Source organism: Crinia signifera, chromosome 7 (genome assembly GCF_055691185.1).
Source record: "Crinia signifera chromosome 7, ASM5569118v1, whole genome shotgun sequence".
NCBI classification, from domain to species: Eukaryota; Metazoa; Chordata; class Amphibia; order Anura; family Myobatrachidae; genus Crinia; species Crinia signifera.
In genome coordinates, this window is record NC_139223.1 from 173,552,859 (window position 1) to 173,579,182 (window position 26,324).

General features: G+C 45.9%; 1 protein-coding gene across 3 annotated transcripts in view; it reads left to right on the forward strand.

Annotated features, from left to right (window-relative positions):
* The window catches only part of ARMC8 (armadillo repeat containing 8), an 83,237-nt gene that overhangs the window by 13,824 nt on the left and 43,089 nt on the right, over positions 1-26,324 (forward strand). The window contains exons 1-12 of one of the 3 annotated variants that reach the window (XM_083154405.1): positions 4,342-4,480; positions 4,747-4,823; positions 5,418-5,489; positions 7,398-7,540; positions 7,641-7,738; positions 9,951-10,043; positions 10,214-10,294; positions 13,155-13,230; positions 15,812-15,902; positions 17,217-17,277; positions 22,403-22,603; positions 26,174-26,323. In XM_083154405.1, the coding sequence (XP_083010531.1) occupies positions 5,422-5,489; positions 7,398-7,540; positions 7,641-7,738; positions 9,951-10,043; positions 10,214-10,294; positions 13,155-13,230; positions 15,812-15,902; positions 17,217-17,277; positions 22,403-22,603; positions 26,174-26,323 (1,062 nt within the window). In that variant the 5' untranslated portion in view covers positions 4,342-4,480; positions 4,747-4,823; positions 5,418-5,421. Of the gene's footprint in view, positions 1-4,341; positions 4,481-4,746; positions 4,824-5,417; positions 5,490-7,397; positions 7,541-7,640; positions 7,739-9,950; positions 10,044-10,213; positions 10,295-13,154; positions 13,231-15,811; positions 15,903-17,216; positions 17,278-22,402; positions 22,604-26,173; position 26,324 lie in introns of those variants that run through there. The other 2 variants (XM_083154404.1, XM_083154406.1) reach the window with 2 other exon arrangements.

Genomic DNA, 26,324 nt, shown 5'->3' on the forward strand with positions numbered 1-26,324 from the left:
AATCTGCTGCGCTATATTAGATACTGTAACGGAATCTGCTGCACTGTATAAGACACTGTAACGGAATCTGCTGCGCTATATTAGATACTGTAACGGAATCTGCTGCGCTGTATAAGACACTGTAACGGAATCTGCTGCGCTATATAAGACACTGTAACGGAATCTGCTGCGCTTTATAAGATACTGTAACAGAGTCTGCTGCGCTATATAAGATACTATAAATAGGGTCAGATATTGCAGACAAGTATGCATTATTGTAACTTCAATGGTCAATGCTTTTTTTTTTTTTTTTTCTTGTCCTTTCTTATGGTGTAATTTACACCCATGTTGCTGTCTATCTGGCATCAGACTCTGTGGGGGAAATGTAATAGGATGAGAGATTCAGAAAGTGAGAGATTTGGTAAGAAATCTCCAGTTTTTTTAAAGGGGCAATCATTTACACGGCAGCACCAGTTTTGATTTTGAAGTGTAAATGATTGCCCCTTTAAAAAAACTGAAGGGGCAATCATTTACACGGCAGCACCAGTTTTGATTTTGAAGTGTAAATGATTGCCGCTTTAAAAAACCTGGAGATTTCTTACCAAGTCTCTCACTTTCTGAATCTCTCATCCTATTACATTTCACCCTGTGTGTTATTAGTGAGCAGAGTTGCTTTGGTACAGCCCTCTGAGCTCACTCTCTGCAGTTTGATATGATCTGAGAGGTGTGAGCCAGCGTCTGATACTAGTTTTCCTTCTTCAATAATGATTTCTAGATGACCTAAGGAAAATGTCAAATTTTCCAAATTTACTCCACTTTCTATTAAGAAATGAGACCCTTATTTTATGCAGTTATGGCTTTAAGAGTCATGTTGTCTTAATTCGTTCTGGTCATTGTTCTGTAAAGAAATCCACCACAAATAGTCCTGACAATGCTGTCGTGACCTGGCTTATGGAAGGGAACATTGCACAAGTTCTATTAATAGGTGCTTCAAGTTGTGAGGGAGATTAGAGTTCCAGGCAGTTCTCTCGTTGTACTAAATTCATCTCTAGACTTCAACATGTCCTTGCAATGAAACTTTACAGGCAGAGAACACTGAGAAAGCAGCTTGTTGCCAGACACCATAGACTCTGGAATCTGGAACGTTGGTAGTCTGTCGGCTATGAGAGAAGTAATAGTTAAGGGCTAATGCACTAAAGTGGGAGATGTAACAAATCTAAGGGCAGGTTCAAGCTTCTAAAAGTTACAAATGGAGAGTGATTAAACAGCCAGCCAATCAGCTACTAGCTAATATGTTACAGGATGGGTTTGAAATTTGACAGGTCGGAGCTGATTGGCCGGTGGCTTATCACTGTCCACTTTATCACTTTTTGCAGCGATAAAGTGGAGAGTTGGCCCTTACAGAGATAAAGTGGAGACTTTCTTATAACCTAGTTGGGCTTCTACAGGGCCAGGACAACATTTTTTTTTTAACCCTTTGCAGTCCACATTTTTTTTTGGTACTTGTTTCCTATCTGGGCGCCCAGGTTTTCTACGTACGGCACCGTAATGAAATCGCATCGCATCGTACACATACACGATATTGAACGATGCGATGCGATGCGATGCGATCCGATTCGATTTCCCATAGGAAACAATGTGAAATGGCTCAATTTAGCCAAATTCTCATAGGAACAATAGTAAATGGGCCAAAAACACCCCTGAACATTGAAATGTCCCCCCAAAAGTAGTTTACGCCACCCCGCCATCAACGTGAACCCGAAGCGTGGCGAGCGCAGCGAGCCCGCGAGGGGCGGCGGTACGCGTCCTCCGACCTTTTCATGCCCTACTATCCACGTCGGCGTGGAGTGAGAATAGAATAGTGTGGCGAGCGCAGCGAGCCACCGAGCCCGAAGCGTGGCGAGCGCAGCGAGCCCCGCGAGGGGACGCGGATACCTTCACAGTTATACGCGTCCCCTCGCGGGCGACGCGGACACCTGGGAAGCCCGCGAAGGGACGCGTTTACCTGTGAAGGTATCCGCGTCCCCTCGCGGGGCTCGCTGCGCTCGCCACGCTTCGGGCTCGGTGGCTCGCTGCGCTCGCCACACTATTCTATTCTCACTCCACGCCGACGTGGATAGTAGGGCATGAAAAGGTCGGAGGACGCGTACCGCCGCCCCTCGCGGGCTCGCTGCGCTCGCCACGCTTCGGGTTCACGTTGATGGCGGGGTGGCGTCAACTACTTTTGGGGGGACATTTCAATGTTCAGGGGTGTTTTTGGCCCATTTACTATTGTTCCTATGATAATTTGGCTAAATTGAGCCATTTAACATTGTTTCCTATGGGAAATCGAATCGGATCGCATCGCATCGCATCGTTCAATATCGTGTATGTGTACGATGCGATGCGATCCGATTTCTCTACGGAGAATAGCATGGTGCGCAATTAACTTAGTGGGCGCCCAGATAGGAAACAAGTACCTTTTTTTTTTTTTTTTACAATTCAAAAAGTCTGGTTTGAATGATTTTTTTTTTTGCAATTCAAAAATGGTCTACAGTGTATGTTCTTATTTTAAAATGTCTCACCATTGGATCTGCTACTAGCGCTAGGGCTGTTGAGCCTGACTAGACGTTGGACCTGAAAGGGTTAATCAATTTTAAAAAAAGGGGCGTGGTATGTTCTATTCAGAAGTGTGAAACAGAATGTAAAAGTGTATGGAATACGGTTTATTAGCCATTGGTTTTGAATATGATATTGTACAGATGGTGGCCTCCGTTTGCGATTCCTGAAGTTTGGCATCGCTCTACGAGTAATTTCCACCCGTTATCGCTGCAATGACGAAGAGCGCTGTCATTTGGTCTGGTTACATTAGCAGAATATTTGTCGCCGGGCAAATTACCTTCCTCGTCCACTTCATGAAAGGTCCCCGCACCCTGCTCCGTTTTGACAGCCGAGGTCCACAGACTTCTACCAAGAACCATTAATCAACTGAAGGTTGTTCTATGCCAAGAAATGACGATATCCTATTCAAAAGCAATTGCAAATCATTTATGATGTATCAAACTTTCTAGAGCACATTTGTTTAAGCAGCGGAAAAGGAGGAAGAATGTATATTAGGATGATGCCTCCATGGCACCAACAAGGCTTCTCCCGTGACTATTGTGGATCCTGGATTCTTGCCTCGGGTTGGGCTAGCTTTTAAACCTGTCTGGAAACCAAGAGCTCTGCTTTCAGCGGAACTCAATGATCCACCTATAGCTGAATTCCTCCTAACTATTACCCCCGGCGTGTCTCCTCCTGTGCAGAATGTGGATGTCCGCCTACCAGTATAGTTCTTTGGGCCTAATCACAGGACAAATTTGCTCTAAAAATAGGCAAAACCATGTTGCATGGCAGGTGGGGCAGATGTGACAGAGAGAGTTATACAGATGGAGTGCCTCTCAGCCAACGCTGGGGCTTGCCAGATTGCTTCCGCTGGCTAGATGGCACTCCATCTGACTGGGGCATGCGACTGTCCCAGTTACCGGGATGCAAACCCTGCCCGTCACCACTTCAGGGAGATGGGCAGGGTTCGGGGGGAGGGTAAGCAGGGAGGTCGGGGCGAGCGGGGGGAGGAGCTCAGTTGGAAGGGGACGCACGTGCATCCCCTTCCAGCGGCTGGCAGTTGGCGATCCGACCACCGGCCCCTGGCTGGATGGAGAGCGGTCCATCTGTATCTCTTTCACACAGCATCCTCGACCCGGGTTATTTCCGTGTTGATGACGTACCAACCCGGGTCAAGGTGCGGTGTGAAAGCACCAAAATGTATAACCCGGGTCACCCTCTATGTAATAGACAACCTGAGTTTAGTGTGAATGCGCCGGACCCGAGTCGATCACGAGATCACGGTCTGAAAAGGATTAGATTTGGAGTAGTTTTCTTGTTTCTGTGCAAGATAAATACTGGCTGCATTATTTTTACACTGCAATTTAGATTTCAGTTTCAACACACTCCACCCAAATCTAATTCTCTCTGCACATGTTACATCTGCCCCACCTGCAGTTCAGCATGGTTTTGCCCATTTTGAGAACTAAATTGTCCTGCGACCAAGTCTGAATTAGGTTCTTTGTCTCGGCTGTTTTGGAAAATCCTGGTTGTTTTTGCCATGTTCAGAGGATTTTTTGTTCTACTGTCTGGCGGAATTGTCTGACTGCAAAGAGCCTTTTACTTGTAGAACCTACTGTGCTTTGCGGAAGAGGCCTTAACACTTCCGGAATGTTTAAAGCAAGCTTTGTTAATGAGGGGGACCTTTTGATGTTGCAGACGAACCTGCGTCTCCACATCGTTGGGAGCTGGCATCTATCATCACAACGGACCAGTTGCTGTTGGGGCAATTGAGCTGTTTCTCCGTTTGAGTGTCCATTACGATTAACTCGCCTAAGAGAACCAGGGTGAGCTGGCTCGCAAAGAGGCTAAACCCATATAAAGAAGGGTTTAAAATGGTCAAACAACGGACTTTGCATATCTCTGGTGCCTGGAATCTGTGAGTAGAAAGTCTCCCTCTTCTAAATGCGCCCCCTAGAGGTAGCTGCGGTGGGAAATTAGGACATGGATTGGAATTCTGTTTGGAAATTAATACATGGATGTTTCACGTTAAATATTTATCATTTAAAATGTTGGATGTTCCAGATCTGTATGTTATATTGAATGACTGACTGGTTTTGTAGCTGTTCATCTCTATCTGTATGATGGGTTATTCGTCTTTTTAGTTATGTCATTGATCAACCCTGAAATGTTGTTCTCCTTTAGGAGGTTACCGCAAGCAGCCGTCACTACGTGGACAGACTTTTTGACCCTGATCCACAAAAAGTTCTTCAAGGAGTAGTGTAAGTAAATATTTAAAGTAAAAATCCTGTTTTTTTTTTTTTTTTTTTTCCATCTTCCTTAAATAATTGGTTGTATTTCCCGATCCCTTATATTATCGTTAGACGTCGTATATTGTCTCGTATTCCGTTTTCAAGGTTGTTAAACCACATTGTTAGCAGCCGCCTTGCTGATTGTGTCATACCTGACAATGGAGCGATGCAGCGGGGAGTTTAAATTGTCCACGGTGACTGCTCATGTGGGGTTTAAAGCACCACAGAAGTCAGTTGACTCCTTAGAAGGGTCGTTTACACCATCAATTGATCAGATGTTCTAGCTGTGTAGTAACGTGCTGATCTTGCAATAATTGTACTTCGTTATTATGTTGTACATGCAAATAGAACTGAAAATGTGTCTAATTCCGACATTGACATACAGATTACAGCCATGTACCCCGAGGGATATCCACCATGCATAAACTGGCTAAGCCAGTATAATTGATGACCTGTTTAGCATTCGCGGGCCCCTGTCATTTTCCCTCTTATACAGGTGTCTGTGGATGGTACTTCCTATGGTGTTGCATCATTTCTCTTTTTTTTTTTGTCCCGAATTAACAGAGATATGAAAAATGCAGTGATTGGAAACAACAAACAGAAAGCCAACCTGATCGTTTTGGGTGCAGTGCCAAGGTACGTGCAGTGATTGTCAGCACCCGCTGTCTAGCACGCTGCCAGGGGGTGCAAGGGTCCTGTTATGAAACGTAGGGAGTGGCATGTGCAAGCTCCGGTTAAATGTCTAAGTGAGAGTCTCACGGAGATAGAGCCACTCATTTGGGGCAGATGTATTAAGCCTTAACCAGAGATAAATGCAACGGTGATAAGGAGAGATAAACGTCCAGCCAATCACCTGCTAACTGCCATGTTACAGGCTGTGTTTGAAAAAAGTCAGTAAGGAGCTGATTGGCTTTACGTTTATCTCTCTTTATCACCCTTGTATTTATCTCTTGTTAAGGCTTAATACATCTGCCCCATTGTCCGTTATCCTGCACAGCTGAAGGCCTGTTTTCTATGACATCGTAGTTTTCCAGCCATTTGAGTGATAGCAGCCGCTGCTGCTCTACCTTGTCTCCTGGTCCATTACTTTTGTAATAGGCGGGGTGGATGCTGGAGCCTGATGAGCCTGTAAGATGGGGTGATTGTGTGGGGTTAAGCAAGCTACGAGGAATGAATGGGGCAGACGTAGTTCTGTGAGAACTTGTACAAGCGCGCAGAAGTCCAGTTGTGTATGTACTGAGTTATTGGTTGGTCCAGCATAGGGTAGTGAGACGCTGCGATGATGGGCCTGAGGAAGAGAAGTCCTGGGATACGATATGGATGCAGGGGCGTCTCCAGACTGTGGGGAGGGGAGGTGTGGTTCCCAGTGTTGGGTAATGCTGCAGCAGGGGTACCTGGTACGGAGCAGTATTTTGTCAGCTTCCTAATGGGCATTGGTGGTGGATGGTTGTAGGGCATATTACGGTAATTATGATCATTTAATTTTGTTTTCGGCACATATATTTATACCAAATTCACTTAGAATTCTAGAGCCAGCTGAATCTCTTAACGGGAGCCTGTGGCGATGTCGGTCTTCTGATAGGAACTGAGATGATTATCAAAATAAATCAATAATGAGGGTCAAGAAAGTACTTAGGTACCTAGCCACTGGGATTACTCTGTATCTGTTCTATACCCAGTAGCCCAGTGATGGGTAACAGGCGGCCCTCCCAGCCAGTTTCTTCCTACTGAATTATCCAATGTTTGTTACAGCTTGTTCCACTTGTGTGATGTTCCTGCTGATGTTCTATTACAGACGCTGTGTCTTTCTTTGATTTTAAATGTGTACTCTTCTAACCCTTTATTGAGGCTTATGGTAATATGTGGATCTTGTGAACATTGGGGACCACCCACGTGACCCCAGGAGGGTATTGAGTTGCCTATCTCTGTGTGTGTGTGTGTGTGTGTGTGTGTGTGTGTGTGTGTGTGTATGTGGAGATTGGCTGTGTTATTGCCATTTATAATAAAACCAGTTTCTATATATACAGCGTACGCATGTTCTGAAGCTCTGTACAGAGAATATTTAGTCCTTGCCCCAGTGGAGCTTACACTCTACTCCTAACCACGTGGACACATATACACACTAGGGGTAATGTTATTGTCTGAAGCCACATAACCTACCACAAGGCGTTTAGAAAACACAGAACACATAAACTCCACACATACGGCCTTGCTGGGGAATTGACCTCAGGATTGAGGCAGCAATGGTAATAACTTTACAAGCCATAGAGAAAACTAAGCCCTGGTACTAGAACTTCGGCACTTGCCATGTTCCCTGATCCTTATGGCGGAACATCCGCGCTGCAGAGCAATGCCGTCACTTAGTATTCGTGGTTCTAATAACGGCACCGCATTGCTGACATTGTATCTCCTCCGCTAATTGCATTACTGACATGGCAAAAAGCATTGTATCCATGTGTACCCCAATCTAGACTTTGTATTAGACACGATTGTCGCCCAAAAACGAGGACTCTTCCCATCTAATGCCGGCATCTCCTTTGACAGATTGTTATATTTGCTCCAGCAAGAGAGCTCAAGCACAGAACTGAAGACAGAATGTGCTGTGGTTCTGGGCAGCTTGTCTATGGGCACCGACAACAACGTCAAATCCCTGCTAGACTGTCACATTATCCCAGCCCTGCTGCAAGGTAGTGGTGACCTTACAGTGCAGCGCTCAGGCCTCACACGCTGTAATGACCTGCCAGCCTTTCCCTCATTCTGACAAGACTCCTTACTGTGCATTTTCAGGCCTGGTGTCAGCAGACATCCGATTCATTGAAGCTTGCCTGCGGTGCCTCCGGACAATCTTCACCAGCCCGGTCACGCCGGTGGAACTCTTGTACACGGTAACAAAACTTTGTTTACAACTGCGAAGTATCGCCAGCATGGCCAAGGAGACCATGTGCACATTATAGCCAGCGTTTTACTGCTTTGAATAATAAAGTAAAATTAGATATTTTTGAAATATATAATTGCTGCAATATTTAGTCCTATTTACAATAAGGAACGCACAGGATTTTTCCTGCTTTACTAAAATTATACTAATTAGAGGCAGATTTATTAAGCCCGGTGCAGTGATAATGCACCAGCCAATCCGTTCATAACGCCCATTTTTTTTAAACCCAGCCTGTAACTTTAGAGTTAGGAGCTGATTGGCTGGTGCGTTATCACCTGTTGCTTCACCGGGCTTAATACATCTGCCCCTCCATTTTTTTTTTGTGTACTGTACTGCTTTATCTTTTATTTCCCCCCTTCCCCCTTTCCACTTTACAGCCCGTACAGGGGTAGTCAACATGTGGCCCTCAAGCTGCTCTGGAACTGTACATCCCAACGTGCCCTGTCACTGGGCCTTATTCTAGTTCACTCTTTCTGACAAAATCCTTCTCAAATGGAAAAAACCATGTGCACTGCAGGTGGGGCAGATGTTACTTGTGCAGAGAGAATTAGATTTGGGTGGGGTTTTACTTCTATATTGCAGTGTAAAAATAAAGCAGCCGGTATTTACCCTGCACAGAAACAAAATAACTCACCAAATCTAATTCTCTCTGCATATTTTACATCTGCCCACCCTGCAGCGCACATGGGTTTGTCCATCTAAGAAGGATTTTGTCAGAAAGAGTGAACTAGAATAAGGCCCTATGTTAGTGAGCCCTAATAGCAATATTGTGTCAGGGCATGCTGGGATGTATAGTTCCACATCAGCTGGAGGGACACTTGTTGACTACCCCTGCTGTATATTTGCAAGGCAAACCAGAGGAGCGATATCCACTCCGACAACTTCAAATTTACAGCTTTTTAAGCAGATTTACTAAACTATGGAATTTCCAGGTCAGTCATGACTGGTGTCTTTAGCTGGGTACACACCTGTACGATCCAGGTTTTCATTCAAGCTTCGAATGACCCTACTCCCGATTGAACGTCCCCAAACTACAGCCAATATGTGCGTACACACAGGTATAGAATTTTACTTCGATCTCCTCCCATCGAAACTATGGCAAGAAAATGATTTGCACCACCGTACACACTCCCGATTCTGGTTACCAGTCACGTCAGATTTATACAAAATTACCATAATGGGCGTGATTACAGTACCTAAACAAAGAAACTTGTATCACTACAGTCTTTACAGAGAACACTTTTGTTCCAGTATGGACCCGTTCGGCCTCATGAACATTAAACTGCACATAAGATTCAACAGACTGTGACAGAGTGTATTTAGATTGTACCATGAGTCGGGACAGTGTACACGCCTATTTAATCCAACAGACATTGGTCCGAGGTTGAAAGAACCGCAAGACAATTGTATAGGTGTGCTCCCAGCTTTTGACCAGTGAATTTCTAACCGAATCGGCCAATCAGAGGATATCCTGTACGATGCGGTGCAGTTAAATGAAGGACCGTGTGAGAGATCGTTTATAGAATTTGCATCATTGGAATAAACTCTTTGTTCGGGATGAAGGGAATTCAACCTGACCATTGTTCTGTTGTTGTTGAATGTGTAAATCACTTGAATAGTTCCTCAGTTATTAACTGTGGGCACAACTGTTACCATTCAGAAACGCGCATGCTCTGTGTTTATTACCAGTTGGTGATACAATTGCTCTCAGACACCTTGGTTATGTGTTTTTTTTTTTTTTTTAAGAGCCAGTTCTATTGGACGTTAACATTAAACGTCATGTGCTGGCTATTCCACTTAATGTTACTTTTTGGCTATAGAGAAAGCTTTAATACTCGAAATTCAAATGCTGTTGCTGGCTCGTATTTAACGCTGCACAGAACCCAGCTTCTGCGCTGCCCCCCTATGGCTATTTTCTGCACTTACACTTTCCCCATGCTGAATACTACGGATTGTCAGATATAAGTGTCCCCCCAGCATGCACGTGACTCGGTATAACCCTGGAAATGCTCCCGTTGGGGTTATTTCCGTGTGTGTTCTACAGCCCCAGAGCTTACAGCTAAGCAATGTTTCTGTTCCTGACTTGTCTTTCTTACATAAAGCAGGTGTTGAGCGTCTTCATGTCCCCTCATTAATGTCTTCCTTCCGGTCTCTTCCTCCAGGATGCCACGGTAATCCCCCACCTCATGCTGTTGCTCAGCAGATCCATATACTCCCAGGAGTACATCTGCCAGATCTTCGCCCACTGCTGCAAAGTAAGCGATTCTGTATTTATTTTCCATGTCATTCGCGCCACTGAGTCTCGGTGAGGGATACTTGTTAGCGCCTGCGTCGTACTGAGCGTTTGTTCTACTTAATCTTCCATCGGTTCCGGCAAGTGAAGACATTTATTAGTATGTTTGAATCTCCCTTTTGTCCGTTGCAGGCTCCCGATCATCAGACCATTTTATTTAACCATGGCGTCGTCCAGAATATCGCTCACCTGCTTACATCAGTGTCTTATAAAGTAAGTCCGTAATATTTACATTCTTGTTCTATTGAGGGATGCAAAGAAATGTGTATTTTATGTATGCAATGTCAGAACTGATAGGAACCGGGTTACATACCAGCCTGTAGTTATGCCAAGCAGAATTCCATCATTCCTTGTGCTTCTTCTAATCCTATCGCCATTGGTGTTTGTGAAGCTGAAGGTCAGATCCTGCAGTTCTTATTTTCTCTGTCGGTGGGTGATCGAACAGCAGGGTGTCCTGTGTAGACGGGTCTCCGTAACGTGCTTTGCCGTGATTGGTTGCTGCTTAGTATCATCCAAACTTCACTGATTGTATTTCCCCTGTAGCGGAGGAAAATTCCAGTGTTGCCTGTGCAATATGTTTTGAATGAGGGCCCTGCCTGGGGTGTCGCTGTCTGCTGAATACAGACCAAACTGTGCTAGAAGCATCACTAAAACCAAAGCTGCATTTGAGGAACTGTATTGTCCGGGGCTACAGTTAGGTCGGGTTGGGATCATTTGGTCTATTGCATTATGGTCGAAAGTCATTAGGTCGAATCCATTAGGTCGACATGCTAAAAGGTCGACATGACTCTAGGTCGACATGGGAAAAGGTCGACATGATTCTAGGTCGAAAGGTCATTAGTTCGACAGGTCATTAGTTCGACAAGGTCATTAGTTCGACATTGTCTATGTCGACATTCACAAGGTCGACATGGGGTTTTTCACTGTTTTTTTACCTGAATGTCAACACAGTCGACATGGACACAGTTTAAAGTGCACTGCATCCCCTCGCATCGCTCGCTGCGCTCGCTATGCGTCGGGCACGGTGCCTCGCTACGCTCGGCACACTATTTTATTCTCCCACCACGCCCTAGTGGATGGTAGGGCATGAAATACCGCCTGTCGGCACATGTTGGCTCAAAAAACAGTGAAAAACTCCATGTCGACCTTGTGAATGTCGACATAGACAATGTCGAACTAATGACCTTGTCGAACTAATGACCTGTCGAACTAATGACCTTTCGAACTAGAATCATGTCGACCTTTTCCCATGTCGACCTAGAGTCATGTCGACCTTTTAGCATGTCGACCTAATGGATTCGACCTAATGACTGTCGACCATAATGCAGTAGACCAAATGACCGCATCCCGTTAGGTCACGGGGGCCAAAACTGTCCTCAAGATCTACCAACAGTTCATGTATTTTGCGCAACCTGTGGATCTATAGTAGGAATAAATGCATCATGTTTTCAAATTTGACAGTTAGTAATGACTACAGCTGTGCACCAGCTAAGTAACCTGGGGAATGTGACAGTTAGTAATGACTACAGCTGTGCACCAGCTAGGTGATTTGGGAAATGTGACCGTTAGTAATGACTACACCAGCTAGGTGATCTGGGGAATGTGACATTTAGTAATGACTATAGCTGTGCACCAGCTAGGTGATCTGGGGAATGTGACAGTTAGTAATGACTACAGCTGTGCTCTAGCTAGGTGATCTGGGGAATGTGAGAGTTAGTAATGACTACAACTGTGCACCAGCTAGAGGATCTGGGGAATGTGACAGTAAGTAATGACTACAGCTGTGCACCAGCTAGGTGATCTGGGGAATGTGACAGTTAGTAATGACTACAGTTGTGCACCAGCTAGGGAGTCTGGGGAATGTGGCAGTTAGTAATAACTACAGCTGTGCACCAGCTAGGTGATCTGGGGAATGTGGCAGTTAGTAATGACTACAGCTGTGCACCAGCTAGGTGATCTGGGGAATGTGACAGTTAGTAATGACTACAGCTGTGCACCAGTTAGGTGGTTTGGAAAACTTAGACCATTAGTAGATCTCGAGCATTGGTTTGGCCAGCCCTGTGATAGGGTGTGATTTCCATTCTTTAGGGCCAGTGCAGGAGAACGTTGGGGAGATTACTACATAGAGGTGGAACGTCATAGATTACCAGTAGCCCAATGCTTTTGGTGGGTCAGAGCAGGCTTTAGATCCCAAAATATGCTGACGTGGGAACTTAGAGCTTCTAAAAATCAGAAAACAAGTTTAGGGTGTTGGCTGTCACATTGGGTAGAAAAGATGGCCAACTGGGAAAGGCCGACTGGTAGATTAATTGATGGTTACCCGTATATACTCGAGTATAAGTCGACCCGATTATAAGCCGAGGCACCTAATTTTACAACAAAAAACTGGGAAAACGTATTGACCCAAGTGGGACCCTCACTCGAGTATAAGCCGAGGGGGGCTTTTTCAGCATAAAAAATGTTCTGAAAAAGTAGGCTTATACTCGAGTATATATGGTATTCCTGTTACAGAGGGAGAATTTAGTAGGGCATAATTGAAAGTGTTGGGGGCAGGAGATCTGAGGTTTTCTGCATGTGCTGGATGAAGATGACATTTTTGGGTGATGTGGGGCCTTGGGTTATCTGGATGAATGTATTGGCATAAAGGCAATAAGTCACCACCAAATAGTCAACGGGTTAAAAAAGTCAACATGACCATTCTCCACACACATATGGTCGAGACATGGTTAGTCACGGTTTCTCAACATTCTAATTGATTTACTATCCATGTGGACATCTTTTGGGAATAGTGACTTGTTCCCTGAAGGACGTCTAGCGAGGCAATCCCGCTGTGGCATAATATTGTACTGCTGGTGGTTAAATGACAGGGAATAGTCCAGAAAACACATGTGGTCAGTCCACTGGTCCACCTCCAGGCAGGGGCTGGAGGAGGACCAATGGTTATCCTGATCCGTAGCTATTTGGGCAATTTGTTTATCTGATTTAGTCAAAATCGTAAGGAATAAATGGCCAATAACGTAAATGTATTTGCCCAAGAAAAACTTTAAATAATCTTTTTGTTTTTTCCTCCTAGGTTCGTATGCAAGCATTAAAGTGTTTCTCAGTTTTAGCTTTTGACAATCCACAGGTATCAATGACCCTTGTAAATGGTAAGTTTGATGTCCCATTTCCTGTAGGTGGAGTCCCTATTTATATGTAATGTGTTGTATGTTCATAACTCTATTTGGCCCTTTTTAAAAACGGCATATTAAATATTCTGTTCTGATGCGTCCTAGGCGCCTAGTCGTGTTCCTCATTCAGTCCTTGCGCTATTTCCATTTATAGAACAACCTTTGTGGCACCGAGATAGTAGTGAAAGTGAGTGGTCACTGGTTTTCCCCATAAGTCTTATGCTGTGTACACACGGTCCGATTTCCTTTCCGATGTTGACGATATAGTCAACATCGGATCGGCATCGGATGCAGATCGCAAGGATTTTAACCCTTGCGATCCTGATCCGATCCCGATCTTGGCTGCCTTGTCTATATAGTGCAGATCTGCACTATATAGTCAAGATAGGATGTGCCTTAAGATCCTATCCACGATCCTATCTGATCGGATCATGGATAGGATCTTAAGGCACATCTACCGTGTGTACACACCATTAGGGCAGCTGTAGCCAACTTCAATTGGCTACAGCACAAGTGCCTTCATTACTCACTAACCTATTTTAAAAGATCCACAGGTGGAGCTAATTATTTTACATGTTCTTCTGTGAAGAGACCTTAAAAACATGCTCTGCGTTCGGTCCTGAGGAATGACTTTGAGAACCTGTGCATGCGGGTTAGCGCAGGACTATGGGTTATGCATTTTATATACTAGGCTAATGATGCAAACAGCATGTTTTTGGAATAGAATGTATTAATTAACATTTACATAGCGCCAAAATAATTACCTGCGCTTTACATATACGAATAAAAAGTAAAAAAACAATCGGAGGAAAAACAGACCAAGAAATGAAAGGTTCATCCTATCAGGCTTAGGCCCTTATTCAGATCTGATCGCAGTACAAATTTGTTTGGAAAATGGGCAAAACCATGTGCCTGCAGGTGGGGCAGATGTAACATGTGCAGACAGTTACATTTGGATGAGGTGTGTTGAAACTGAAATCTAAATTGTAGTGTAAAAATAATGCAGCCAGTATTTACCCTGCACAGAAACAAAATAACTCACACAAATCTAACTCTCTGCACAATTGCTTCATTCTTTGAGTGCTGACATTGCTGTGAGCGATCCTCAAAATATCCGCTAAATATGACCGCATCGCTCACAGCGACTGTTCTTGTTAGTATAAACAAATACAAATACGGCCGAGTCCATTCAATGCAGTTTCATTAAATATTTCACAAACGACGCTGGCATTTTTATGGGATATTTTGAGCATCTCTCAAAGCAACATTGACAATCAAAGAGTTAATTCTTCTTGCTCACAGGTTGCAAACCTCTTACAGATGGCCCCATTCCTGCTAGGCCGCTCCGCTAACCACTGCCACTGCCCTGCCCGTCATTTGTCATCCTAACCTTCTGTTTATACTTGTTTCTATCTGTTCTGTGTCACCCCAGTTTGTCTGCCCCTTCCCCTCCAGAATGCCAGCTCTCGAGCAGGGCCCTCTCTCCTCATGTGCACTTCTTAGATTATATACTGTATATCTCTGCCACCTTGATATTTTCACCCGTGTCCTTTCCCCTGATAAAAATGTCTTTATTTACCATGAACTTGTCCTAAATTGCATTGTGCTGTAATTCGATATTCTCTTGTTGTTTGCTCCTCTGTGTATTGTCCGGCGCTGCAGAACCCTAGTGGCGCCATATAAAACGATCATAATCATGAACAAAAGTAATAGTATTGCAAATTAAAGATAAGCAGACCTCCTGCAATGTATCATTATGTATGTTGCATTAAGTGTACCAGAGTTTGTATTTATTTATTTATTTATTTATTTAGCACCTTCTAGAAGATAAAAGAGAGTATCTGATTGGTTGCCCATAGCAACATCACATGTGATATAAAACTCCCATCTTAGTAAATTCCTTTGAGTGATTGGATCACTTCAGGAGGCAGCATCCGTTAACATTGTTTGTATCGTAATGCCAGATAAATGAATATAAAAAGGCCCCCTCCCCCCTATTTTCCTCTCTCTGCTAATATAATAGTGGTTGTTTCAGTTATGCTCTGATAAATGGAGAGAAGGGATACCATTTATATTAAAATAAAACATTCCACTACAGTAGACTGTTAATTATCCATTCCATTATGCATTATAATTAGGCTTACCTTTTAAGTTGGGGCACTCATGAATTACACAGGTTCTGTGGCTGGTTGACTTCAAGCCTGTATACACCGGATTTTGAAGTCACCCCAGAACCTGTGTAGTTCATGAGTTCAGTTTAAAGGGACCGTATTTTAAGGCTAATTAGAATTGATGCTGGAAAAAATCCTTTTTACATCCATGGCCAGGGCTGCGCTTGCTGTCTAATCTAATAACGAGACTACATTTTCCACAGTTTACATTTATTAACCTTTTTCAAGCCTGGCCGGAATTTTGCAAGTCAGAGTTTCCAAGTCAGAATGTTTGATAATTTGGGAAGTGGTTCCGTTGTGCCCGTAAAATGATAGGTACCGGAACTTAAGCTTGGCATAACTATATAATGGTTTCATTAATAATTCTACCTTTTATTTTTGTGTTCTAGTGTTGGTTGATGGGGAACTGTTACCACAAATCTTTGTAAAGATGTTACAACGTGACAAACCTATTGAAATGCAACTTACAGCCGCAAAATGGTGAATACAATCCGTCTGTAGAATGTTGTGCGTAAATGCTGTGTATATAATGTATCTAGTACGCTGTGATTGATCGAGCCAGTGATGCTGTACAACAGGGATGGGGAACCTTTTGTCCCTCCAGATGTTGTTGAACTACACATTCCAGCATGCCCTGCTACAGTTTTGCAATTTGGCCAAGCTAAAACTGTTGCAAAGCATGCTGGTATGTGTAGTTCAACAACAACTGGACGGCCAGAGGTTCCCCATCCCTGCTGTACAAGAACCATATGTAAACCTGCCCCATATGTACTCCTAAAGGGAACGTAAGACATTTGTATAATATACGGACTGCCCTTTGATCCAGTAAGAAAAGGAACGTACAGATGGAGCCTAAGGTCCATATTGCTATTGTGCTTTATTGATGACGTAAGAGCAGCCAGACTTAGCGCACAGCGATTAGGGCGCCCCCTCACCATCCCTGGGTATTTGTTTTGGTACTCTTTACCTAGAACGGCACCCATCGCGGGCATCGCATGTACATCGCATGCCATTATAATGGCATGCGATGCGACCGATGCGATGCCCGCGATTTTACATAGAAATGCATGTTAAAATGTAAATCGCGTCGGTCGCATCGCATGCGATTAAAAAATCGCATGCGATGCGACCGACGCGATTACCGCGATTTTACATAGGAAACAATATTAAATGGCCCAATTGACCCGATTTTACATAGGGAACAATGTTAAATGGCCCACAGAGCCCAAATAGCCACCCTGAAATGTGAAATGGCTCCCCCAATTGTTAACGCCACCCCACGATCAACGTCAACCCGAAGCGTGGCGAGCGGCGGCGGTACGTGTCCTCCGATCTTTTCATACCCCCACCATCCTTGTCGGCGTGGAGTTGAGAATAGAAAGTGTGGCGAGTGCAACAAGCCACCGAGCCCGAAGCGTGGCGAGCGCACGCGGATACCTGTGAAGCCCGCGAGGGGACGCAGATACCTGTGACGGTATCCGCGTCCCCTCGCTGCGCTCGCCACGCTTCGGGCTCGGTGGCTCACTGCGCTCGCCACACTTTCTATTCTCAAAAGGACCAGGCGAGGCAGCCACATCTTATACTTTAGTGACCCGGATGAACCATTCCCTGTCCATTCGCCTTGGCCTAGGTTAGTGCCTGTGATCCAGAATCGGCCCCTCATTCCCTTAGACGGTATCTGGGAGTGTGTTCAGTAGGGTCAGTGGTCCAGCAGGCGTCCATTCCCCATGGCCTGGGTTAGCGCCTGTGAATCTTGTTGGACACAAATTTAAGTAACTTCTCTTTTGGTTCCAGCTTAACCTATATGTGTCGGGCAGGCTCAATTCGAACAGATGACAACTGCATTGTGTTAAGAGTAAGTAATGCTGTTCTTTAACTTGTTAATTAAAAATGGCAATAGGATGACCAAAACAAAAATTTGAAACACAACCTCTCAGGCGCTCAACATCAGGATGATACAGGAATTATTCCCATAAGGTGATGACATGTGATGCCCCTTTCAGACCGCACTAAAAAACCGGTATATTGCCGATTTTTAACCGTTTTGAAACGGTATTCTGTGCGGTCTGAAAGGTGCAAAGTGATTTTACCGTTTCCAAAAAAAAGTTTTTTGGAAACGGTAAAAAAGCAGGGTCTTACCCGCTTCAGACCTGTTTTTTTTTAGGTGTCAAAACGGATCTGAAGCGGTATTCTACCCCCCCCCCCCCCAGCGCAGGGAAGGGAATGGTCGCGCTGGGGGCAGGGGGTCCCTGCAAGTGTCCGCCGGAGCACAATGTGTCCTTCCCCGGTGAGAGCGGGGGCTGCTGCTACTGCTGACGGCGCAGTCCTGCGCCGAGGAGGTGAGCGGGGACGGGCAGCTCGGGCTGGGGTGCAGGCGGCTGTCTGCCTGGACTCACCGGTTCCGGAGCAGCAGCGGGAGCATGACGTGGATGTCCCGCTGCCTCCTCGCCCTCTGTGGGGGTGGGAGAGACGGCGCTGGGCACAGGCAGTAGCGCAGCAACAGTGAAAAGCGGTAAAGCCCCCCTCCTTCCCCCTCCAATGCTCGTAGAGACAGTCTGTGACACAGGCAGCAGCAGCGCAGGGTGTGCTAATGATGAGAGGGACGGAGAGCAGCCAGCGGTGCAGCTGATGGAGAGCGGGCAGGGGGGCGCATGGTGAGGTGATGCCCCCATTCACCTCACCATGCGCCCCCCTGCCCGCTCTCCATCAGCTGGACCGCTGCAGTCCCTCTCAACATCAGCACACCCTGCGCTGCTGCTGCGTCGGACTGACTCTACGAGCATTGGAGGGGGGGGGGGCTTTACCGCTTTTCACACTGTTGCTTTCACACCGCAAACCTGCTTTAGACCAGGTATTTACATGCGGTGTGAAAGGGGTTAAACTTGTTCTGACCCGTTTCAAAAACCGTTTTAAATACCTGGTCTGAGCAGGTTTTGCGGTGTGAAAGTAGCATAAGAGAAATAATGCAAGGATGCAATAGTGAAGTACGTTTCATAAATATCTCCCTTCACTTTTTAATACATGAACACAAAGCTTCAAATGATACACGGATTATAAAACAATTTCATCAATAAAGACATGATAAAGTGCCTGGTACAATGATGAATCCTTTAAGGCAGGACACGGGTTGATAATTACCAGATCTGTGGGGATCCGGTAATAGATGAACATGAAATAGTAACATACAGTAGTGCATATCTCACCGTGTGTACCCGCTATTACTGTATGTCCTGTACATACTACTAGATTAGGCCTCCTGTATGTTACAAGAGTGATGGGACATCAGGATTGTCTGTATGACCTGTGCAGCTTTCGTTGCTGTATTAAAGGCTGTTACATTGTGGAAAATGGCTGTTTTTGGAAATGATGGCAAGCGGGTGTAGTCTGGTAATAAGTGTCTAGTATTTTGGGGCACATTTAGTGGGGCAGATGTACTAAGCCTTGGAAAGGAGACACCGTGGAGAGAGATAAAGTGCCCTTGGCAGTGTATGAAAAATGCCAGGAGCTGGTTGGTTTATAGTTTACCTTTCTCCACTTTATTCACTTTTTTTTTTTTCAAGGCTTCGTACATCTGGCCCAGTGTCTGAATGGTGGGGATGTCCTGTCTTTATTTGACTACTCTTTCTTATTTAAAAACCTTCTAAATGTTGCTGTTCACCGTAAAGCGTGTCCCAGTGGATACTGTACGGTGTCTTCATGTTTAATATTTTGATTGTTACCTACTTTTCTGGTATGTACACACGATGAGATTCCCTTGCGATACGACTTAAGAGTACTATACAATCTTTGCTATCTCTGTACTATTTACATACAATTCATACAATCTGCATTAGATTTGCACTATATAGTCATTGCTGCCCTGTCTATCTGGGTTTTGATTTGTGCTGTCACGAGAGATCGCATCAGGATCAAAAGGTAAAAAACCTGTGCGATCTGCTTACCATCAGAGAAAAGTAGGTAACAATCGAAATATTAAACCTGTAAAACGTGAAGACACTGTACAGTACCCACTGGGACACGCTTTACAGTGAACAGCAACATTTAGGAGGTTTTTTAAATAAGACAGAGTAGTCCAATAAAGACAGGACAATTTTTATGTAAAAAAAAAAAAAAAATGGGTGCAATGAAGTGGGACATGCCGATGATATGGACGGTAACGGTGCTGTATTGACGGGAAAGGTTGTTTTTTTTTATTTTTTTTACTTGTGTATTCACATAACTGAAAAAAAGCCCCCACCATTTAGACACTGGGCCAGATTTACGAAACCTTGAAAAATGTGAATAAAGTGGAGAAAGGTAAACTATAAACAGCAAACTGAAAGCCACTTTCCTCCCATCGGCAGCTGCATATACTCGTGGCTGCAGGTTTGTAACCCGCATTAAGCAATCTACAGCTTAGTGAATCCAGCCCAAAGCTTAGGAATGGCCATGTGCTTCAAGCACCACCGACCGGCCATAGAATTGTTGAAGGGAGACTTTGCACCTACCTGTACAGTTAGAAATGCTCTCTCCATGCTGGTCAGATGGCGTTCCATAATCCTGTCCAGCAAAAGAAAGTCCCACATTTCCACCGCTAGACTGATGTGAATGTTCAAATATTCTCTGTACAGCGCTGCGAAATATGTGTGCTGTATATACACAACTGGAGGGAGGTAGGTTCAGGGGAAATGTTCGAAAAAATTACTTCACAGAAAGGGTAGTGGATAAGTGGAATTAGCCTCCCATCAGAGGTGGTAGAGGCTAAGTGGGCCCATATAAGGCCCCCCCCATACATGTGTCCGACTTGTCATAAGGACAAGTCGGACCCAATTGTCCCAGCAGCTCCCCGGGAGGGATCACATGCGATGGCACTTCATGTGCCAAGTTTTGCATGTGATAAATCGCATGCAGCACGAGTGGCGGGAGCAGCAGAGCACTTCCAAAAAAAGAAAAAGCCCATACAAACGCATAGTAAGCCATTGATTGGCTGAGACCTCTCTCAGCCAATGAGCGATTGGCTGAGAGAGGTCTCAGCCAATCAATGGCTTCCTATGCGCTTGTATGGGCTTTTTTTTTTTTGAAAGTGCACTGCTGCTGCTCTAGCCACTTGCGCTGCCACTGCAGCGTCTTCTCCTGCCTGGCTCCATGGTACTCTGCGCCGCCCCCCCCCCCCCCCCCCCCCCTGCTCCTGCTGATGGCAGCGCCTTCCTCCTCTGCCGGGCTCCCTGCGCCTGATCCCTCCGCTCGGCTCTGATAGGTCCCCCGTTAGCTGCATCCGCACGGCTCCGGGCAGCACATAAGATTTAGCAAAACTTATGTGCAGCCCGTCCGACCTCCCGTCTCCGATCCAATGCGCACGGGGCCACGCATCGGGTCGGAGGGGATGTCTCCATATGCGATTTGGGACGATTTCACGGCCCGATTCATCCGAATCGGGCAAAAATTGTGCCCAAATCGCATAATGTATGGGGGCCTTAAGACAGTAGAACAATGTAAACATGCTTGGGAAAGGCATATGGGTACTTGTTTCCTAGCACGGCCACAATCGCGGGCATCGGGTGTCATTTTTAGTGGTATACGACGCGACCGACGCGATGCCCCCGATTTTCCCATTGAAATGCATTGAAAAAAGTCAATGTCGGTCGCGTCGTATGCGGCTAAAAAAGGCTTAAATGGTCCAGACGCGATGCCCCCGATTTCCCCATAGGGAACAATGTTAAATGCCTCAATTTATTCGCGATGCCCCCGATTTCCCATAGGAATCAATGTTAAATGGCTCAATTGACCCAAATCATCATAGGGAACAATGGTAAATGGGCCAGAAAACCCCAAAAAAACACCCCTGAACAGTGAAATGTCCCCCCAAAAGTAGTTGACACCACCCCACGATCAACGCCAACCCGAAGCGTGGCGAGCGCAGCGAGCCCGCGAGGGGCGGAGGTACGCGTCCTCCGACCTTTTCATACCCCCACTATCCACGTCGGCGTGGAGTTGAGAATATAATAGTGTGGCGAGCGCAGCGAGCCACCGAGCCCGAAGCGTGGCGAGGGGACGCGGATACCTGTGAAGCCCGCGAAGGGACGCATTTACCTGTGAAGGTATCCGCGTCCCCTTGCGGGGCTCGCCACGCTTCGGGCTCGGTGGCTCGCTACGCTCGCCACACTATTCTATTCTCAACTCCACGCCGACGTGGATAGTGGGGGTATGAAAAGGTCGGAGGACGCGTACCGCCGCCCCTCGCGGGCTCGCTGCGCTCGCCACGCTTCGGGTTCGCGTTGATCGTGGGGTGGCGTCAACTACTTTTGGGGGGAAATTTCAGTGTTCAGCGGTTTTCTGGCCCATTTCCCATTGTTCCCTATGATGATTTGGGTCAATTGAGCCATTTAACATTGATTCCTATGGGAAATCGGGGGCATCGCGAATAAATTGAGGTATTTAACATTGTTCCCTATGGGAAAATCGCGGGCATCGCGTCGGTACCATCGCACCCGATTTTTTTAGTGCATGCGATGGCCCCGATTTTTCCTCACGATGCCCACGATCAACATCTTTGTGGCCGTGCTAGGAAAAAAGTACCGGCATATGAATATCCTTACAAAGAAATAAGGATCAAAAAGGGCTGAGATTACCTGAAGGATAAAAAAGGGGCAGACTAGATGGGCCAAATGGTTCTTATCTGCCGTCAAATTCTATGTTTCTAACTGATAGTAAATAGATAAATGAGCTCATCTACATTTAGCAAGGAAGATCCTGGCTATACCCAACTTATCCCACCAGATGGCGCAATATTTTTTCACATTTAATCATTTGTGCCCAGAAATTTCTGTGCTTCTGGCACGTTTGTGTTATGTCACAAAACAACAATTTTATGATGGTAAATGATCCTTTGTGCAATAATCTAACTTGAACAAGGTGAACTAAAAGAAATCTTATGTAACACAGAAGCTGTAATTCAGAACGTTCAGGCTGCGTTGCATTTTGACTCTCCCTTTCTATTGCAGGCACTTCCATGCTTGGTGCGCATGTGTAGCAAAGAGCGCCTCCTGGAGGAGAGAGTGGAAGGGGCAGAGACCTTGGCTTATCTAATAGAGCCGGATGTGGAGCTGCAGAGGATTGCCAGCGTTACTGACCATCTAATCTCCATGCTTGCCGATTACTTCAAGTATCCCAGCTCAGTCAGTGCCATCACTGACATCAAAAGGGTGTGTATATCCTGCCCCCTGCTGTGTGTACATGGTATTACATGTGCATTGCGCACACGTGTGGCTTTTATTGTATGTGACAAAGTGGTGGCATCTTTGGGCTGGTGCTAAAGTAATGGTGATCAGTGTAGGTCTGCAGCTGAACGGGAATAACCTAGACCAGTGGTCAGGGAACAGGGGTAAAAAATTAATTCTTGGGGGTAATGGATGGTCATGCTGCCGAGACACTGACGGACATGCATATGAATCTGTGTCTCGGCAGCTCGACCATCCATTACCCCCAGGAATTTATTTTAATTGCATATAGAATCTATAGATGTTATCTGCATGCTGCTGTGTGTGTTACAGTATTGTAGTGTACAAGGACCTGACGCAGTGCGGGCTGTGTGTGTTACAGTACTGTAGTGTACAGGGACCTGACACAGTGCAGTGTGAGCTGTGTGTGTTACAGTACTGTAGTGTACAAGGACCTGGCACAGTGCGGGCTGTGTGTTACAGTACTGTAGTGTTCAAGGACCTGATGCAGTGTGGGCTGTGCGTTTTACAGTACTGTAATGACAAAGACCTGAGGCTGTGCAGTGTGGGCTGTGTGTGTTACAGTACTGTAGTGTACAAGGACCTGACGCAGTGCGGGCTGTGTGTGTTACAGTACTGTAGTGACAAGGACCTGAGGCTGTGCAGTGTGGGCTGTGTGTGTTTCAGTACTGTAGTGACAAGGACCTGAGGCTGTGCAGTGTGGGCTGTGTGTGTTACAGTACTGCAGTGTACAAGGACCTGACGCAGTGCAGGGCGGGCTGTGTGTGTGTTATAGTACTGTAGTGTACAAGGACCTGATGCTGTGTGTGTGTGTGTTACAGTACTGTAGTGTACAAGGACCTGATGCTGTGTGTGTGTTACAGTACTGTAGTGTACAAGGACCTGACACAGTGCAGTGCGGGCTGTGTGTGTTACAGTACTGTAGTGACAGGGACCTGAGGCTGTGCAGTGCGGGCTGTGTGTGTTACAGTACTGTAGTGACAGGGACCTGAGGCTGTGCAGTGCGGGCTGTGTGTGTTACAGTACTGTAGTGTTCAAGGACCTGAGGCTGTGCAGTGCGGGCTGTGTGTGTTACAGTACTGTAGTGTTCAAGGACCTGATGCAGTGTGGGCTGTGTGTGTTACAGTACTGTAGTGACAAGGACCTGAGGCTGTGCAGTGTGGGCTGTGTGTGTTACAGTACTGTAGTGTACAAGGACGCAGTGCATCAGGCCCTTGTGTATAACACACTTCCCTGCGTGATGCCCCAGGCCCACCTACAAGTCTGCTCGCTTATTCAGTAAAGTTATCTAGTTGCTGCGCCATCTCAGCAGTGCGCAGTCTGAGTTTCTTTGCCTGGTTATAGGCTCCTGGCAAGGTATATCCATATAACAAATTTTGTACCACACAGCGCCATACATGGTAATCATCATCATCATCATCATCATCAATGGCTGCCAGGCTGTGTACTGTACTAGCAGGATATGTCATCATTTTCTGGGGGTACAGTGTGTATTACAATTTATATGATTTCCTTCCTTTCAAATCAAGGGGGTAATGTCGGCGTATATAAATATATTTTGGGGGTAAAAGGTAAAAAAGCTCCCTGACCTAAAAGAATATCTGCCTGTAGGAAGTTTACTATTGACAGCAACTAGGTATAGGGTTCCTATAGATGTGTCCTCATACTGTACATCTAGCTGCAATACACCTTCTTTTTTTTTGCCACAATGCATCTTAAGTCCCCCGTAAACTATGCAATTCACCTGCAATTTGCGCACTTTTCCAGCGATGAATCGCATGCGATCCTGTCGACCAGGAACGTTCCGGGGGGATCACTGGTGTCTTCTCAGAGGGGAGAAGTCGCCACAGCGTATGGGGAGCCGTAAGTCGCAATGCGACTAAGAAACACTATGTTATTGTACTGAATAATGCGATATGACCGTTGTATATTGTGTGTTACGGAGTCTGTGTACAGAGCCGAATATCATTGGAAAAACGTTGCGGCTGCTTCATTGCCGCACTTTGTGTACAGATTCAGAGACTGCGTCACACACAGATATATACAAGTGTCGCATCACATTAATTGGAACAGCCTACTGGTGCGTTCTAGTCTCATGGCTATGCAACGAAGGTGAATTTTTGGCAAAAAAAAAGATTATTAACGCTAGGTGATTCTCACGCGCCCTGCCGTACCTAGTTAATTGGCGTGACCGCAGCACAGATGAATGAGGACACGTCTCAATATGGGGGTGATTCAGGTTGGTTTGCTAATGGACAAAACCATGTACACTATAGATATCCGTTTGAACACACCCCTCCCAAATCTAACTCTGCACATGTTACGTCAGCCCCACCTGCAGTGCAGCATGGTTTTGTCCATTAGCAAACCAAATATGCTTTGCAAACCAACCTGAATCATTGCCTACATTCAGTATGTGTACCTGTTGGGGGAGATTCTGTATAAACTGATATGAATTACCCCTTTGATCGCTGCTCATCGCAACTCTTTTGGCAGTTACGGAACAGATGTTCTCTTTTATATAGGAGACTATGACCTCACAAACCAGCCGCCTGGTCCAGCTTAATTGCACAGAATGTGACATTAATAATATATAATGGTCTGTATGGTCAGCCACCATGCAATAAGTAGCTGACTCCTTTTCCTAAACTGTTCATTGCTGGACAGGATGCGTTGTGGCCGTTTCACACTAGAAAATGCAGGGACTTACCCGGGAATATGGTCCCTGGATCATGCTGGCCCCTTTCACACCGTCCTAGTCCCTGCATTATCTGGTGTGAGGTGGGGTCTGGGCAGCGGGTGGCAGGGTCCGGGGTCCATACTGTGGGGATCCGGCAGTGGCGGTTGAGTGCTTGTAGCGCTATTTGCCAGGCAGCGGGGCGAGAGACTTTGAAAACATTTTGAAAAGACTGGCCGGACGCTGATTGGCTAAGAGTCCGGCCAGTCTTTTCAAATAAACCAGCACTTCCTGCCCCGCTGCCGGGAAAATAGCGCTACAAGCGCAAAGCCACCACTGCCAGATCTCCGCTGCCCGGATCGGACGCCGCCGGGATGGAAGCAAGCCGGGATCCCGGGCAAGTACCTTTCACACCGGTCTGTATCTAGCAGGGTTGAATTCCCGGGAATTGGCCTTTCACACCAGCGCTAGTCACGGGTTGTTCCTGGGGCCAACCCAGGAATTCAGGCTGGTGTGAAAGGGGTATCAGTAAGCCACAAATGGACACTGTTTCTGGGTTACCGTATATGGATCAGGCTAATAAACCTCCTAAACTGGAGAAGTTGCTATGGTCAAATTCTCCATTTGTCCCCTATAAACAGTACAGAATAATGGAAGCAGATCAGTCCCCAAAATCTACTGTCCCCCAGACTAAGTTCTCCCCCGTAGGCTGCACAGCTCCTCTTTGTGTGTATGTGATGACTTTGGCCTGCAGTGCATAGAGATGAGTCTGTAGTCCCCTGGACATCTGCTCCTAGGTCCGCACAAACATGTCCTCTTTCCCCCCTCTTCTCTCCCTGGTGTGTTATACACTGCAGCACCAAGAGACGTTCCAACCTCCCAGCGAGAAGGCAGAGAGCAGTGGGGCTATAGATGAATCCCAGTGCACTGCAGCCTCTCTAACCTTTCCACTGTCACAAATGACCCAGCCAACACAACATCTCTCACCCCCGGCTTCACAACCAGAGG